The sequence below is a fragment of the Octopus bimaculoides genome, chromosome 29 (assembly GCF_046866305.1).
Source record: "Octopus bimaculoides isolate indiv1 chromosome 29, ASM4686630v1, whole genome shotgun sequence".
Lineage (NCBI taxonomy): Eukaryota > Metazoa > Mollusca > Cephalopoda > Octopoda > Octopodidae > Octopus > Octopus bimaculoides.
The window spans coordinates 14,837,058-14,855,167 of NC_142956.1; the positions used below are offsets into that span (position 1 = coordinate 14,837,058).

The following is an 18,110-nucleotide window of genomic DNA, read 5'->3' on the forward strand; positions in this document are numbered from 1 at the left end:
TAAGTCAGAACACCCAGTGCCAGATTAAATACCACAACCTTTGGAAATGTGCTGTGCGTGAGAAGACCCGGCAAGCCAAGTAAGATCGTTGCCAGTGCCCCTGGACTGGCTCTTGTGCGGGTGGCACATGAGATGCACCATTTTGAGCGTGGCCGTTGCCAGTACCGCCTGACTGGCTCCCGTAGGATTTTCGAGTGAGATCGTTGCCAGTGCCCCTGGACTGGCTCTTGTGCGAGTGGCACATAAAAGACACCATTTCGAGCGTGGCCGTTTTCGTGCGGGTGACACGTAAAAACACCCACTACACTCTCTGAGTGGTTGGCGTTAGGAAGGGCATCCAGCTGTAGAAACTCTGCCAAATTAGATTGGAGCCTGGTGTTGCCATCCGGTATCACCAGTCCTCAGTCAAATCGTCCAACCCATGCTAGCATGGAAAGCGGACGTTAAACGATGATGATGATGATGATGATGATGAAGGTGTCATTCCACTCGACGGTCTGCAGGTGCGGCCAATTTTCTACTAAATTATGAATTAGATTATGAAAAATTAAAATTACTAAATAATACATATCGTATTTTCACCATCTGCAGATATACGGATTTCTGTTTTCTCAGACCATATGTAGAGAAGTGGGTGAAATCGATTGAATCGATCGAATATAGTATTGGAATAATTGGTTTAAATTGGAAGTTTGAAATGATAAATGCAACAATGCAAATCATTTAATCTGAAATAATACCCAGCGAGAGTTGAACACACTCTTTACAACCTAGGTTATTTTTTCAGTCGAACTGGGACACACCGATTATCTAAAACTTCAATTGAGCTTAAATAATTTTCTAGAACTTTTCTAGAATTAATGTGTGTTTATTTTTAAAAAGGTACTGTGCTTATGATATGACCCTAAATTTTACTAATTGCATCCCAAATAAAAATAAAGAGTTTCATTTATGTAATTTAAGATTCAGGCAATTTAAGCGGATCTCGTTATTATCAGCAGTTTAATTAGTCTAATGCTAACATTTTAATAGTAAAAATAACGCATGCACACAATGGTTAACGACCATTCTGTGAGTACACCAAGTGATATCAATACAGCAATAACTATAAAAAACATTTTAAACTAATTTTAAAAAACAATATATACAACACGTTTTGCTTATACCAACAGTTTTCATTCTTTCCGTTCCCTGAATATCATCATAAGGAGTTTTAATGTAATAAACTAACATCATCAAAGTTCAAATATTGGTCTCGTCCCAGCTTTGTGAGCAATATTGTAAATTATATATTCCATATAAGTCAACATCTACAGAAAAAAAAAAACAGACTACTTGACTTCACGGCAGTTAACTTATTTGCCCTTTTTACTCCAACATAACATCATGTTTTAATTTAAAACTCAGGTCAACAACATAAGGTATTAGTTAAGAACATAAACAACAAGAATTTAAAGCATCGTATGCGGAAAATATATAGAAATTGTCTAATACTTACAGATATTCAACATTCGGTGGAATAGGTTGTGGGATAAAACTCAGTTGGTGATATGAACAATCTATATTTGTCCGAACATTTTGACAGCGGCATATTAAGCAAATGTCTAACGTAGTAGCATGAGACTCCAAAAATAATCTCATATAAAGTATCAACACAAAAGTCAATTTAAATTGATGAAACATATTTTCAGGCGTAGATTAACCTGTAAAAGACGAAAATACAAAATATCAGAAAGTTCAATTTCATTTCTTTCCCATTGCGGATTCTTCAAAGGACAAGCATTGCCCCCCTGTTCCATGAGATGAATAAATCTTTTATTTTACTTTTAGATTAATATTTAAACTTACAAAATTGAATTCAATGATAATTCAATGTGGAGAACGTAATTATGGATTATAGCTTTAATTAGTGGTAACGTCAAATAAAAACTGAACATCAATCACTCTTGCATACACACACACTCACACTCACACTCCGGCGGCGGAGGAGGAGGCGGCGGAGGCGGCGGCGGAGGCGACGGCGACGGAGGCGGAGGCGACGGCGACGGAGGCGGAGGCGACGGAGGCGGAGGCGACGGCGGAGGCGACGGCGGAGGCGACGGCGGTGGTGATGGTGGTGGTTGTAGTGGTGTTGGTAGTGGTGGTGTTGGTAGTGGTGGTGTTGGTAGTGGTGGTTGTGATGTTGGTGATGGTAGTGATGGTGGTGGTGGTGGTGGTGGTGGTGGTGGTGGTGGTGGTAGTAGTACTAAACGTGAATAACAGCAGGGTTAGCGCTTCAGAATGGTGGCCGTTTATGCCTCTACAATAGCTAGAAAGACAGATTTCTTCAGACGTCTATCTTGCACTTTAGTGACAGACTGAAATAGAATTTGACGGACGGAAGGACTGTATAGGGCTAGTGCATTCTAAAAGATGTGTAAGGTCTCGAAAACCTGCTCAGAAACTTCCAGGTGTCTGACAGGTATCGGCTGGATTACCCTCTGCGTGGCGGCCTGGGCATGGTGTGGCTGGTGATGCTCAGACACGCGTTGAGGTTGCGACACCAGCAGCGATTTCTTGACGGTGAATGTGCATGGGCTCCGTTTGTGAAGCAAATCACCTACATCACCTACGTCATTATTTATCGCATGACAGTCGTACCTTGCTTCGGTTACTATTTGATCAGTTGGGACATCTCTTATTTTCTTCTGGAAAAGACGGTGGATCTTGTTCAAAACGGGGGCATCAGTATTTTCTTAACGAAACACTTTGAAACTTGGGACACTGGTAGAATGTGTCATATAAAACATCTTTTTCTCTTAGTCTTCTTAACAAACAAACGTACATCGCAAGTTATTTCATGTTAAAGTTGTCGTATTTCTGTAATTTCAACCAATGACTGATGTCCATTCAGCCGTAAAAATTAAGTGCTGACTACATAAACAAACGATTCTCGGCGGTGATAAAATTATTATTACCTTGTCAAAAAATGGCTGAAGCATATTGGCAGTAGCTCATAAACCTTTATATTATAGGCACAAGGCATGATTTTTGAGGGAAGGAGCAAGTCAATTAGGGTTAGGGTTAGGGAAAACGAACACACGTGTGTTGCCTCTGCAAAATGTCAGAAGTAATGGAGATTAAATACGCTTTACACCGCTTAATCAGCCAAAGGAGTAAATGTAAACAGCTGAATACTTGTCAGTGATTGGTTGAAATTATCGAAATAAGACAATTTTTTACATGAAATAAATCCGAATACAAATTTTTTTTTCTGTTCTATAACACAAAATAGATAAGTATACGAAGTTTGAAAGTCTTTCGGTACCAAAAACACTACGTAAAACATTAATGAAAAATGTGGCCCCCGTTTTGAACAAGATCCGAAAATCTTCTTCAGCAGAAACCTTGATGCATCCGCAGAACAAAAGTTATAATTTCAGTTGTCGGAAATAGTATAAAGAACGTAAATTTAGAGAAAACTCACTAGCGATATTTCAAGCTTAGATGTCATGTGTGATGTCTAATAATAATTCTTTCTAATTTTGTCAAAATATAAGTAGGTATAGCTGAACTAAACAACCTCCTTGTGATATTGCTAGGGAAACATAAATCTGTTATGCATAAATTAATGATCAAAGAAACAAAGTTACTCCCCGAGTCATAGCTGGATGGGACACCTGTCCGTCACAGGATAACTCATTTCTGTCACCTGAGTGGTCAGGAGCAACGTGAAATGAAGTGTTTTGCTAAAGAACACAATGCATCGCCCGGTCCAGGAAGCGAAACCACAATCTTAAGATCTTGAGTGCGACAACCTATCTACTACGCACGTGCCTCCACGTGGATTAATGGCAACAATAACAACAATAAGCAAAAGACAAAGAAGAAGAAAATTGAGAAGAAGAAGAAGAAGAAGAAGACTGTGAGATGTTAGCTTGAGTAAATGTAGCCTCCTATGTAGATTATTTATTTATTTATTTATTTATTTATGTGTTTCAGCCAAGTGGTTGCGGTCATGCTGGTGCACCACCGATAATAGTGATGAAATTTTATAAAAACCTGCAAGAGTAATAGTAGGAGATAGCGAAACCAAAAGGCAAAGGGGATTAAAAGGCTGGGGGGAAAAATTATCTGACTGGCAAGAGAGGGTTTTGCACGGATAATGGAAGAAAACAGTAATAGTGAGACATGGTTGTAGTTGCAAAAGGGAAACAGAAATGTTGCTAGTAGTAGCACAAAACCTGAGGACTATTGGGATAAAAGCTTACGACAATGTAGGTTACGTAAATCAAAGGGGAAAAGTGTTACTCGTGATAACCGTGGTAGAATAATCCAGTGGAAGTTATGTAGATAGCTAGAATTTGCTAAGTGGTATGAACATGAATCTAGCAAAGTGCTAGAAAATAAAAAAATACAAAATGTGAGATTTTAACATTCAGGCTGATAGATTAATAGAAACTACAAGGCCTCATTTAGTATTAGTAGATAAAGAGAACAGTAAGTGCCAGGTAATTGACTTCACAATACCCAATGATGGGAAAGTCAATATGAAAACTACATAGAACATAGCAAAATACCAGGACCTAGCCATTGAGTTACAGAGGCTCGGGAAAGTGCGGGTAAAATGTATACCTATAACTCCAAATGCATTACGAACTATCGCTAAAGGTTTCAACAAATAAATAGAGGAAATAGGCATAAAACCTAGTTTAGTGCAGCTCCAGAAAACAGTATTATTAGGGACAGCTAGGATACTTAGGAAGGTTCTTGGCATATAAGGTTACTTATTGCAGCCCGATGTTAGGGATTTTTCTCCCTAACAGTCTAATCTCCTGTGCGAAAATGAAATAATCCTTTCTGAAAAAGGCACAAAACCTGAATTTTTTTAGGTGGATGGGTAGTACTAGTCGATTAAATCGACCCAAGTGTTTCTCTGGTACTTAATTTTTCGACCCCGAAAAGATGAAAGGCAAATGGACTTCGGCGGAATTTGAACTCAGTCGTCGACTTTACCTCAGAACGTAGCAACGGGTGAAATACCTCTAAGCATTTCGTCCAGCATGTTAACAATTCTGGCAGCTCACCACCTCAGTAGTAGTAGTAGTAGTAGTAGTAGTAGTAGTAGTAGTGATAATAATAATAATAGTAATAATAATAATAATGTTTCCTATCATAGTGGGCGCATTAGGTATGATAACAAATATTCAGACAAATACATAATAAAAACTCCAGGACTAACAGATATATATAACATACAGAAAATAGCACTGTTAGGTACTGCACACATCCTACATAAAACAATTTCAATAGAGTAACCATAAGAGCATCACAGCAAACTACAGCGCATATCCAAAGCACACAGAGCTGCGCTCGGTAGTGAAGTGAATAATAATAATAATAATAATAATAATAATAATAATAATAATAATAATAATAATAATAATAATAAAGTCTGTCCCATCAAAAGAAGAAGTGCAAGAATTTTGGAATAAAATCTGGGCAGAAGATAAAACACACAATGAAAAGGCCCCTTGGATTGATAGAATAGCTACAGACCTAGACTCCTTAGAGGAGCAAAAGTGGGAGGGGGTCAGGGTAGAAGATATAAGATCTGCTCTCAGGAGGTCAAGCAAATGGAAGTCTCCAGGAAAGGATAAAATTCCTAACTTCTGGTTGAATGCCTTCCCAGAAAGCCATGAACTGCTAACAAAACTTTACAACGATGTTTTGCAAAATCCTAGTTTGATGCCCTCTTGGCTAGTTAATGGTTTAACATTCCTGCTTCCAAAAAATGAGGAAACAAACGAACCAAAAAATTATCGCCCCATAACCTGCTTAACAACAATGTATAAGACGCTAACATCTGTCCTAACCGAGTACACCTATAGTTTTTTAATAGAAAGTAGCATATTCCCTAATGAGCAAAAGGGATGTAAACGTGGATCTTATGGTTGTAAAGATCAGCTACTCATCAATAAGATGATCTTAGAAGATTGTCACAAGCGACACAAAAACTTGTCAATAGCCTGGATAGACTATAAAAAGGCCTTTGATAGCCTACCACATAGCTGGATTAGGAAATGTCTGGAAATGTATAAAATAGCTCCTACTCTGCGAAACTTTTTATCTGTAAGTATGAGATCATGGAGAACCACACTGATGTTGAACAATGACAATGAATCTCTAAATGCTGGAGATGTAAGAATTTCATGTGGCATTTTCCAGGGTGACTCACTATCACCACTCCTCTTCTGTCTAGCCCTAATACCGCTCTCAAAATTGCTCAATGATGCACAGTATGGTTATAAAATATTTGATAAAAAATATAAATCATCTCATTTACATGGATGATTTAAAGCTCTTTGCAAAAAATGACCAACAACTCAAAGGCCTACTAGCGATTGTTAAACAATTCAGTGATGACATCAGGATGCAATTTGGCCTTGATAAATGTGCAAAAGCTATCTTTATCAAAGGAAAAATGACAAATACATCTAATGTGAACCTTGACCAGCAAAATGTCATAAAAGAGTTAGAACCAGCGGAGAGCTACAAATACCTAGGGGTAATTGAAGGGGACAATATCAAGCACTCAGTGATGAGGGAAAGGATCAGAAGAGAATGTTATCGCAGGGTGAGAGCAATACTGAAGACAGAGCTGAACGCGAGAAACAGGATCGAAGCGATCAATGCTCTAGCCATACCAGTCGTGACTTACAGTTTCAACATCGTTAACTGGTCAATTACTGAAATATGTAATGTTGACAGAAAAATACGAAAACTGTTGACAATGCATAGAATGCACCACCCTAAGGCAGATATAGAACGTCTTTATCTGCCAAGAAAAGAGGGAGGTCGAGGACTACTACAGCTGGCATTATCAATGAAGGTAGCCACAATTGGCCTAGACACCTATATGAAAAACTCTGAGGACTGGATGCTAAAACTTGTCTTAAAATATGAAAGCAAGAAAGCATCTTACTCAGTAACAAAACAGGCAAAGGAATATCTAAGTGAATTCCAATTGCAACAAATTCAAGAATTAGACGAACTAGAAACACCTACAGAAAAAGCTAAGCGCTTGAAAACCCGTGCTAAAATTGCTGCCTTAGCTATTATGACTGAAAAATGGCATGGAAAACCTCTCAATGGCAAATACCCAAAGAGAGCGAATAATGCAGATATTGACAAAGCCCTTACCCACCAATGGTTAATGGCCTCTGGATTGAAATCAGAAACAGAGGGGTTTATCATAGCAGCCCAAGATCAATGCCTACCTACAAAGAACTACCAGGCCAACATATTAAAGAACGGCAGCTCCCCATTATGTCGTATATGCCAACAACAAAATGAGACCATCGATCATGTTGTCTCCATGTGCAGTCTGCTTGCGCCTACAGAGTATCTCAACAGGCATGATAGAGCTGCACAATATATTCACTGGGTAATATGCAAAAACCTGGACTTGCCCCATGATAAAAACTGGTGGGAACACAAACCACCCCCAGTACTTGAAAATGATCACATTGCACTCCTCTGGAACTTCACCATTCAAACTGACAGAAAGATAGACGCAAATAGGCCAGACATCATACTGAAAGACTTCAGACAAAAATCATGCCTCCTCATTGATATGACTGTCCCAATTGATATAAACGTATCTGTCAAGACCTACCAAAAACTGAGCAAATATAAAGATCTTGAAATAGAAATTAGCAAAATGTGGAATCTGAAGACGAAAACAATACCTATTGTCATAGGTGCCCTGGGAATGACAGCGAAACGGGCTGATTACTACCTAGCTCAGATACCAGGAAACCCCAAAATGGCTGAAGTCCAAAAGATAGTGCTCATGGGAACTGCCCATATCCTACGTAAAATACTGTCTATGTGATCTCAAATTTTAAAGCAAACATAATTTTCTTATGGTTTCTTAAACATTCACTTGAACAAAACTGTACAAATCCAAATATATGGTACCCTAGGCATAACACCTACATGAACTTCTAACTTGTTGTCTCTTGAGGTCTCTGGGTGAGACTTGGATCCAACTTGTACAAATGCAAAACAAAAGTCAAACATAAAATAATAATAATAATAATAATAATGCCTCCTCATTGATATGACTGTCCCAATCGATATAAACGTATCTGTCAAGACCTACCAAAAACTGAGCAAATATAAAGATCTTGAAATAGAAATTAGCAAAATGTGGAATCTGAAGACGAAAACAATACCTATTGTCATAGGTGCCCTGGGAATGACAGCGAAACGGGCTGATTACTACCTAGCTCAGATACCAGGAAACCCCAAAATGGCTGAAGTTCAAAAGATAGTGTTCATGGGAACTTCCCATATCCTACGTAAAATACTGTCTATGTGATCTCAAATTTTAAAGCAAACACATAATTTTCTTATGGTTTCTTAAACATTCACTTGAACAAAACTGTACAAATCCAAATATATGGTACCCTAGGCATAACACCTACATGAACTTCTAACTTGTTGTCTCTTGAGGTCTCTGGGTGAGACTTGGATCCAACTTGTACAAATGCAAAACAAAAGTCAAACATAAAATAATAATAATAATAATAATAATAATAATAATAATAATAATAATAATAATAATAATAATAATAATAACAAAAATAATATTCTGCTTAATACCACAGATTTGCTTGTCAGTTGTTTGACCTTAGCCAGTTGAGCATGTCCCTTTGTGGCTGACGATATGTGCATCTCTGATCATGAGCAGAAGTAGTGGGGGAGCATCATAGCCATGTGTTGAGAGGAATTCTTTGGGGTTTGAATAATTCACCTTTGGAAACATGGGCGTTTTGCTCAACATCCTTAAACAAACTTTATTCATGGACGGAATGGGCTACCCGACCTGAAGAAAATTCTAACTGGGCCCCACCTGCGAGGTCATGCGCTGTTTATCTTGATATGAGATCACCATGTCGTGCACATATGGTTGTGTTGTATGTGCCTGGTGTACCCTTATCAGACGAGTAGTCATGATGGGTATAATGGGCTTCGTATATTTTACACCAGTATCACTTTTATGGCACGCCCTGCTCTCTCACTCAATAATAATAATAATAATAATAATATGTAGAATATGTGGAGATCGACAAGAAACAATAAATCATATTATCTCTGGCTGCCCAGTCCTGGCTAAGAAGGAATATATCCACAGACACGACAGAGCTGGGACCTATATACACTGGAAGCTATGCCAACATTATGGAATAACAACAGAAAAAAGATGGTATAAACACACGCCAGAAAAGGTCACAGAAAACGAGAAAGCAACCATACTCTGGGATATGCCAATACACACAGATAGAGAAATTAAGGCAAATAGACCAGATATAGTTGTCAAAGATCACGAAGAAAAAAAATGCTTTCTAATTGATGTATGAATACCAGCAGATGACAACGTTTCTCTAAAAGAAATGGAAAAACTTTCAAAATACAAAGACCTGGAAATAGAGATAACTCGAATGTGGAATCTAAAAACAGAAACAATTCCTATCATAGTAGGTGCCTTAGGTATAATAAAAAAATATTCAGACAAATACATAACAAAAATAGCAGGACTTACAAATATATATAACATACAGAAAATTGCACTACTGGGTACTGCACACATCCTACGCAAAACACTTTCAATACAGTAAACATAAGAGCACCACAGCAAACCACAGCACATACCCAAGGCGCACAGAGCTGCGCTCGGTAGTGAAGTGAAAGCACGTTATAAAAATAAAACTACTGAATAATAATAATAATAATAATAATAATAATAAATAACCATTTCTACTAAAGGTATGAGGCCTGAAATTTTGGAGGAGTGGATATATAAACATGTCAATCGTAATAGAAGACATCTATTTTCAAAATTGTGACATAAGACAAGATCGGAGTGAGAAAAAAATTGGAGACTTACCTGAAATAAAAGGCACTATTCAGCTGGTCATATATTTTACATTTACTGTGATGGCGCGCTTTCGTTTCTGTTAAAAAAAAAAGGTTATTATAATGTATTTAACTATAAACTACCGCGAACCAGATTTAACTTTTCTTTATGCATCAAACTTACTAGCACCTTTTATGACGCATATATTTTTCTCACGGTTTCACTTCTAACTTATTTGCTTTCACACACCTTATTTGCTTATATATATATATATGTGTGTGTGTGTGTGTGTGTGTGTGTGTGTATACATACATGCATACACGCACACATATATACAAGCATACATGCATACATACATATATATATAGCATATATAAATATATATATATATATATACACGCACACACACACACATATAGTTTTAGGGAAAAAAACAAGGTTCATAAACTCATCGATGAAAATCCACTGTCACATATACAAAAATTAATAATTAAAAGCACAATAAATGAGTATAATATAAAACAAAGTAAATATCATAAGATAAAGATAGTATCTTTATCTTTATCTTATGATGAGTTCATGAACCTTGGTTCTTTTCCCTAAAACTATATACTTATATATATTTAACTCTGTAGAGCTCAATTTAATTTTAATTTTTTATAAATTGATTTTAATTGAGTTTTTACCTGTAATTTTGGATTTTGTCCCTAATATTATTATATATATATATATATATATGAAATATATGGATGCATGTATGTATGTATGTATGTATGCACACATTTTTCTTTTATATAAACTTAAAAGAAACATATCGAAATTAAAAGAATGACTTTTTATATATCTGTGTTAAATCAAGTGAATTGACAACAATTTCTACACCTATTTCTAATGCTTGCAAATATGTTCCACGCCCATCCAGGCATTGAAACTGTCATTTGTTTGAGATATCCAATTCACTAGATCACACAAACATATACATATGTATCCACACACCCACATACACATGTCTCTTGGGTCAGTGTGACCCAGAGTGTAGTGTCGTGACAGACTCAGAATATTGGGGAGAAAACGAGGAATAATATGTCTCTTTCTGTTGGATCGCAAATGCATAGCCTCCTACTTGTGATGCGATGTATTGATTACAGGTCCACGAGATAGAGCGACAGTGCATGTGTGAGACAGAGAGAGAGAGATATATATATATATATATATATAGAGAGAGAGAGAGAGAGAGAGAGAGATAGAGAGAAAGATAAAGCCACATGTATATATATATATATATATATATATATATATATATATATATATATATTATAGTTTCAGCTTAGAGCTGCGGCCATGCTGATGCACCACCGTGTTGCTACACTGTTATTACAGGGAGCCTCTTACAATATGTGGCACTTGGTGAAGAATGGAGTTTGATTTAGCAACCCTCATTTGCACCTCCTGCCGTGCGGTAGGTTCATCTGGGACTCTCGACAGGAAGAGGTCCAGCTTTGATTTAAAAACTCCTACATCTACTTTGTGCAGGTTCCTCAGGCTCTTTGGGAGAATATATATATGCATGATGTAAGTTTACGCATAATATATCAAACAATAAGACAAACAAGAAACCGACATCGTCGGGTCAGAATATTACATATTTGTACAACAAAAGTCTGAGAGACCTACTGTGACTACTAAGAGAGAATGGAGTGAGAAAAATTGGAGATTTACCTGAGATAAAAGGCACTATTCAGCTGGTCATATATTTTACATTTAGTGTGACGGTGCACTTTAGTTCCTGTTTTTATAATGTATTTAACTATAAACTGACGTCAACCTGATTTAACTTTTCCTCACGCATCAAAAACTTACTAATGCCCTTTTAAGATGCATATTTTTTTTCTCACGATTTCTCCTCTAACCATATCTCTTTTGACACACATTATTTGCTTATGTGTGTGTGTGTGTGTGTGTGTGTGTGTGTGTGTGTGTGTGTGTGCGTGTGTGTGTGTTTGCGGGCGTATATATAGTGGAGGCGCAATGGCCTAGTGGTTAGGGCAGCGGACTCGCGGTCATAGGATCGCGGTTTCCATTCCCATATCGGGCGTTGTGAATGTTTATTGAGCGAAAACACTTAAAGCTCCACGAGGCTCCGGCAGGGGATGGTGGCGAACCCTGTTGTACTCTTTCACCACAACTTTCTCTCACTCTTACTTCCTGTTTCTGTTGTGCCTGTAATTCAAAGGGTCAGCCTTGTCACACTCTGTGTCACGCTGAATATCCCCGAGAACTACGTTAAGGGTACACGTGTCTGTGGAGTTCTCAGCCACTTGCACGTTAATTTCACGAGTAGGCTGTTCCATTGATCGGGTCAACTGGAACCCTCGACGACGTAAGCGATGGAGTGCCAATAATAATATACATATATATATATATATATATGTATGTATGTATGTATGCATGTATGCTTGTATGTATGTATGCTTGTATGTATGTGTGCGTGTATGTATGTACGTATATATGTATGTATGTATATATTTATATATATGCATATATATATATATGTATATATGTATATATATGTGTATACCTGTATGAATGTATGTATATATAGTTCTATATTTAATATAGTTCTATATTTAATACAGTTCTATATTTAAGAGATGAGGAATTATGTACATTATTTACATTATTTACATTTGACGGATATTTGTCCTCATCCTGTTTGTTGTTAACACAACGTTTCGGCAGATATACTCTCCAATTTCATCAGGTCTTGGGAAAATTTCGAACCTGGGAAAGAACGAGAGTGGTATTCCCGTCATTCACTAGTTCGTGGGACCTTTATCCATGAATCAAAGGGATCACAGAGCTACGAACCAAAACATGTGTCAGAAATAGGGCCAGATATTTCTGCTCTTGTCTCAACATTAGTTGTATTCCTTCCCGCAAGAAAGCCAAAAGTCACGCCTAGATTAATTTTCTCTTTCTAAGCAAAGGCGCAAGAGTGGCTGTGTGGTAAGTAGCCTGCTTACCAACCACATGGTTCCGGGTTCAATCCCACTGCGTGGCACCTTGGGCAAATGTCTTCTACTATATCTTTATCTTATGATATTTACTTTGTTCTATATTATACTCATTTATTGTGCTTTTAATTATTAATTTTTCTATATGTGATAGTGGATTTTCATCGATGAGTTCATGAACCTCGGTTCTTTTCCCTAAAACTATATACTTATATATATTTTACTCTGTAAAGCTCAATTTAATTTTAATTTTTTATAAATTGATTTTAATTGGGTTTTTACTTGTAATTTTGGATTTTGTCCTTAATATTATTATATATATATATATATATATATATGAAATATATGTATGTATGTATGTATGTATGCACGCATTTTTCTTTTATATAAACTTAAAAGAAACATATCGAAATTAAAAGAAAGACTATTTATATAACTGTGTTAAATCAAGTGAATTGACAACAATGTCTATGCATATTTTTAATGTTTGCAAATATGTGCCACACCCATCCAGGCATTGAAACTGTCAATTGTTTGAGATATCCAATTCACTAGATCACACAAACATATACATATGTATCCACACACCCACATACACATGTCTCTTGGGTCAGTGTGACCCAGAGTGTAGTGTCGTGACAGACTCAGAATATTGGGGAGAAAACGAGGAATAATATGTCTCTTTCTGTTGGATCGCAAATGCATAGCCTCCTACTTGTGATGCGATGTATTGATTACAGGTCCACGAGACAGAGCGAGAGTGCATGTGTGTGTGTGTGTGTGTGTGTGTGAGAGAGAGAGAGAGAGAGAGAGAGAGAGAGAGAGAGAGAGAGAGAGAGAGAGAGAGAGAGAGAGAGAGAGAGAGAGACAGAGAGAGAGAGAGACAGAGAGAGAGAAAGATAAAGAGAGAGATATAGAAAGAAAGAGCGAGAGTGGTGAATTGGATATCTCAAACAATTGACAGTTTCAATGCCTGGATGGGTGTGGCACATATTTGCAAACATTAAAAATATGCATAGAAATTGTTGTCAATTCACTTGATTTAACACAGTTATATAAATAGTCTTTCTTTTAATTTCGATATGTTTCTTTTAAGTTTATATAAAAGAAAAATGTGTGCATACATACATGCATCCATATATTTCATATATATATATATATATATATATACACACACACACACACACACACACACACACACACACACACACACACACACACACACACACACACACACATAACGGTTTTTTTCAAATGAATCAAGTCATAACCTTATCCATCTATTGTTTTCATAATCGGTCATAATGTCTTACGTTTAAGATGATTCCCATGCTTTCCCTGATGAGAAGGTTACAGTTTTAATATCAAAGATCCCTATGGATCACACAGGTTGTAATCCTGTGAAACATATGTAGGAATAAAGTATGCAATTATAACATGCGTTTTCTCCAATCCTTAAATTCTTAAATATACTCAAATACCCAAAATTTCAAGGAGTTCCTGCCTTAAAAACAGGAGCTAACCACAGTTATTTTGTGTTCTTTGCTACATTGGTTTCTATTAACCCATTTATTCTATCAGAAGAATTTTTATTCATTAAGATAGAAGAAATACACATAATTATATATTTTGAACAGGTCCATAATTAAACCTGCTACCTTAATAGATCCCAAATATGGAGTTATTCAACATCAACGCATCACTTAAGGACATACCCATTCCACCCAAAAATACATTCCTTAAGCAGCTTATCAGTAAGACAAACTCTTTTATAAACCGAGTGAGATGGATAACATACTTCTTCGATAACAAGAATGACCTACAAAAAAACAAGGACCAATATTCGGATTTTAAAACATTTTTCAAATCTAAGAACTACCCACCAATTAACCCAAAACTTAAGCAATTCGAAGAAGAACTATGGTCAATAGTGAAAAATGTGAAGTTTCAGAAATCACCATTAAGAAATAACCACCTCAGATACCTAAACAACTTAACGAAGGAAATAAATAACATTAACGGATTACTAGTCAAGTCTGACAAAACAGGAAATATGTATAGATTACCTAAGGAACATTACAATGATCTCCTAAAAAGAGAAATAGAAAAAAACTACCGAATCGCAAGTAAAACAACACTTAGGAATGCTAACCTTGAAGTGAAAAAAATTATGGAGGAATATGATTTACAAAAAAGAACTGAGCCCTTAAACCCAAAACAACCTTATTTCGTTTTAAAAGACCATAAGACAAACTTTTGGAATAACCCTAAATTACGCCTGATTTGTCCATCCAAATCAGATATTGGTATCCTTAGTAAAAATATACTTGATAAATACATTCCCACTTTAGTTAACAAATTAAAACTTAGTTTATGGTCTAACTCTTTGCAGGTAGTTGACTGGTTTCGCAATATTAACAACAAAAACAATGCCAAATTTATCCAATTTGACATTTCTAATTTCTATCCCTCAATTAACCCCATTATTTTAAATAAAGCACTTTGGTTTGCTCACAAGAAGGCGGGTATGCCTAGAGACGAGTTTAAAGTCATTAAAGCAGCTAGAAATTCCATAATTAAGTTTAATAAAAAAAACTATGGATACGCAAGGACACACCAGAAGGATTCGACGTTCCGATGGGTAGTTCCGATTCAGCTCAAATTGCTGACTTAATATGCACATTCATTCTATACGAACTAGAAGACCAATTCCCAAATGTTAAGGGTGGTCTATACAGAGACGACTGTCTATTATACTTAGAGAACACCACAAATCAAAAAATACAAAAAGTTAAAAATAAATTAGCTAGGTTTTTTTAGCAGAATGGGCTTTAGTATAGTATTTGAAGATGAAACATCTATAGCTAACTTCTTGGACGTCACTTTAGATCTACACACTAAAACATTTTTCCCGTATCATAAACCCTCCACTAACCTAAAATATATCGGTAAATCCAGCAATTATCCAAACTCAGTAACGAGAAATTTGGTCAAAAATATTTTTCTTAGACTATCCAATCTTTCTGCGAACGAATGCATTTTCAATAAGGAGGCTGAATTTTACAACTTAGCTTTATCAAAAGCAGGTTACAGAGAAAAGGTTAATTATATAGATTCTAATTATGAAACCGATATGAGTAATAACAATACTAATAATAATATTCTAAATAGCAATAATTATAATGATAAAGCTTTTAATTTAAATAATAACAATAAATACGAAGATAACTACAACCATAAATTACCTAACGATAGTAAGATGATTAACATCCTTCCACGAAATAAGGGAAATAAAAGTCAAATAAAACCTTGTCCCAATGATAACAATAAACGAAGACTATTTATAAACAATACCGGTAAACATTCTAAACCAGAACCTAATAAATATATCTGGGTAGTTCTTCCTTACAGTAATAATGTAAAAACAAACTTGGTATCCCAGTTCCAAAACGCTATAAATAAGAACTTTCCTAAACACTCTCATTACTCCCAAGCCATAAATACACACAAAGTTAGATTCGGTTTCTCTAACATGAAGAACATTTCGCAGATAATATCTGCACACAATACGAGGCTTTTGCATCCACTAGAGAGTTCAAACAGTAATATCATTGAACCAAACGTTATTAACCCTTACCAAAATAACAATAATAACAATAAAAATAATAATATAGGGAACAATATTAATAACACGACACATAATAGTAATAGTCATAACAACAAAATCATTATTTCAGAAGTCAATTCCAAAAGAATCAGTTTTTTAAGTGAAAATGTGAGACTCAGAAACACTATCTACCAATGTCAAGTTAGTACCTCCCAAAATAATTACTTTTACGTAGGTTCTTCCTCTACACCTTTATCCACTAGAATTTCTAACCATTTTTCATCCTTTAGAGATAGAAGCAAACGTAATACCACGAGCCTTAGCAAACTAATTTGGGATCTTAAAGATAATAACATTAAATTTAAACTAGACTGGCTTATTCTTTCTATTTCTAAGCCATATGAAAAGGGTGGACAATTCTGTGATTTATGTGTAACAGAATTTCTTTTTATTTTATTTTCAAGGAATTGTCTAGTTAATAATGCCATTGAACATTCTTACAAATGCAAACATTGGCAAAAACATACATATTCTGCATTTAAATAAATATAAAAATAAAGGTGTTTATAAAACGCTATCATATGTACCCGTAATAAGTAAATACTTAAAATAATTCTAATAAATCACATTAGTTTTTCCCTCGAATGTTAGAAGATTAAAATTACTTACGATTCCAATTATTTATCTATATTTTCGTAATTTATTAACCTTAATTAGAGTATATTTTAAATCTTGATAAACCATTGTAACAACCACAACATACTAAATTTATGTACGTATGAACATACCGGTATGGGTGTTTTTTTATATACACGCGTGTATCTGTGAGAGATAATGTGTATATATGTATGTATGTGTGTACATGTGTGTGTATGTATGTATATATATAAATATATATGTATGTATGTATATATATGTATATGTATGTATATATATGTGTATACATGTATATATATATGTATATGTGGATATATGTGTGTGTATATGTATATATATGTATATATATATATATATATATATATATATATATATATATATATATATATATATATATATATATATATATATATATATATATATATATATATGCGTATGTGTGTCTGTGTATACATATTTAGGGTTTTGCATAAATTGAAGTGTTTTAACTGATTTTTCTGTATACATATACGCATTATCATTTATAATTTCACTCTCACCCTTGTTCTGACTCTCATCAATATTATTTTTTTAAAACATATAAATATGCATTTACGTATGATTTTTTGGATGTATGGATATTTTTGTGTAAAAATGTATTTATTAAAACATAGGTTTGTTTATATGTTCAAATATGAATGTACTTGTGAATAAGTATGGGAGCATATTTGTGTAGATGTACTTTTTATCTTTATTTTTATTTTAAAAAAAAAAAAAGTTAACGTTTAGATGTTTATGTATGTGTAAATATAAATGTGTGTATATGATTGCGTATAAAAGTTTATGTGAGTGTGCGTGTCCACATGTGTATGCATTTGTATATGCACGCACGCATGTGTATGTATGTATGTACATATATATATATATATATATATATATATATATATAT

The 18,110-nt window shown here is 35.2% G+C and overlaps 2 protein-coding genes across 6 annotated transcripts in view; one reads left to right on the plus strand and one right to left on the minus strand.

Annotated features, from left to right (window-relative positions):
* Positions 1–11,835, minus strand: part of LOC106878254 (uncharacterized) — a 67,934-nt gene extending 56,099 nt beyond the window's left edge. Inside the window, exons 1-3 of one of the 2 annotated variants that reach the window (XM_089345617.1) lie at positions 11,624–11,835; positions 9,935–10,001; positions 1,499–1,703 (exon numbers count right to left, since the gene is read on the minus strand). In XM_089345617.1, the coding sequence (XP_089201743.1) occupies positions 1,499–1,683 (185 nt within the window). In that variant the 5' untranslated portion in view covers positions 1,684–1,703; positions 9,935–10,001; positions 11,624–11,835. The remainder of the gene's footprint in view (positions 1–1,498; positions 1,704–9,934; positions 10,002–11,623) is intronic. The other variant, XM_089345618.1, reaches the window with a different exon arrangement.
* The window catches only part of LOC149130356 (uncharacterized), a 186,457-nt gene that overhangs the window by 130,644 nt on the left and 37,703 nt on the right, over positions 1–18,110 (plus strand). The gene's annotated exons all lie outside the window — the stretch shown is intronic.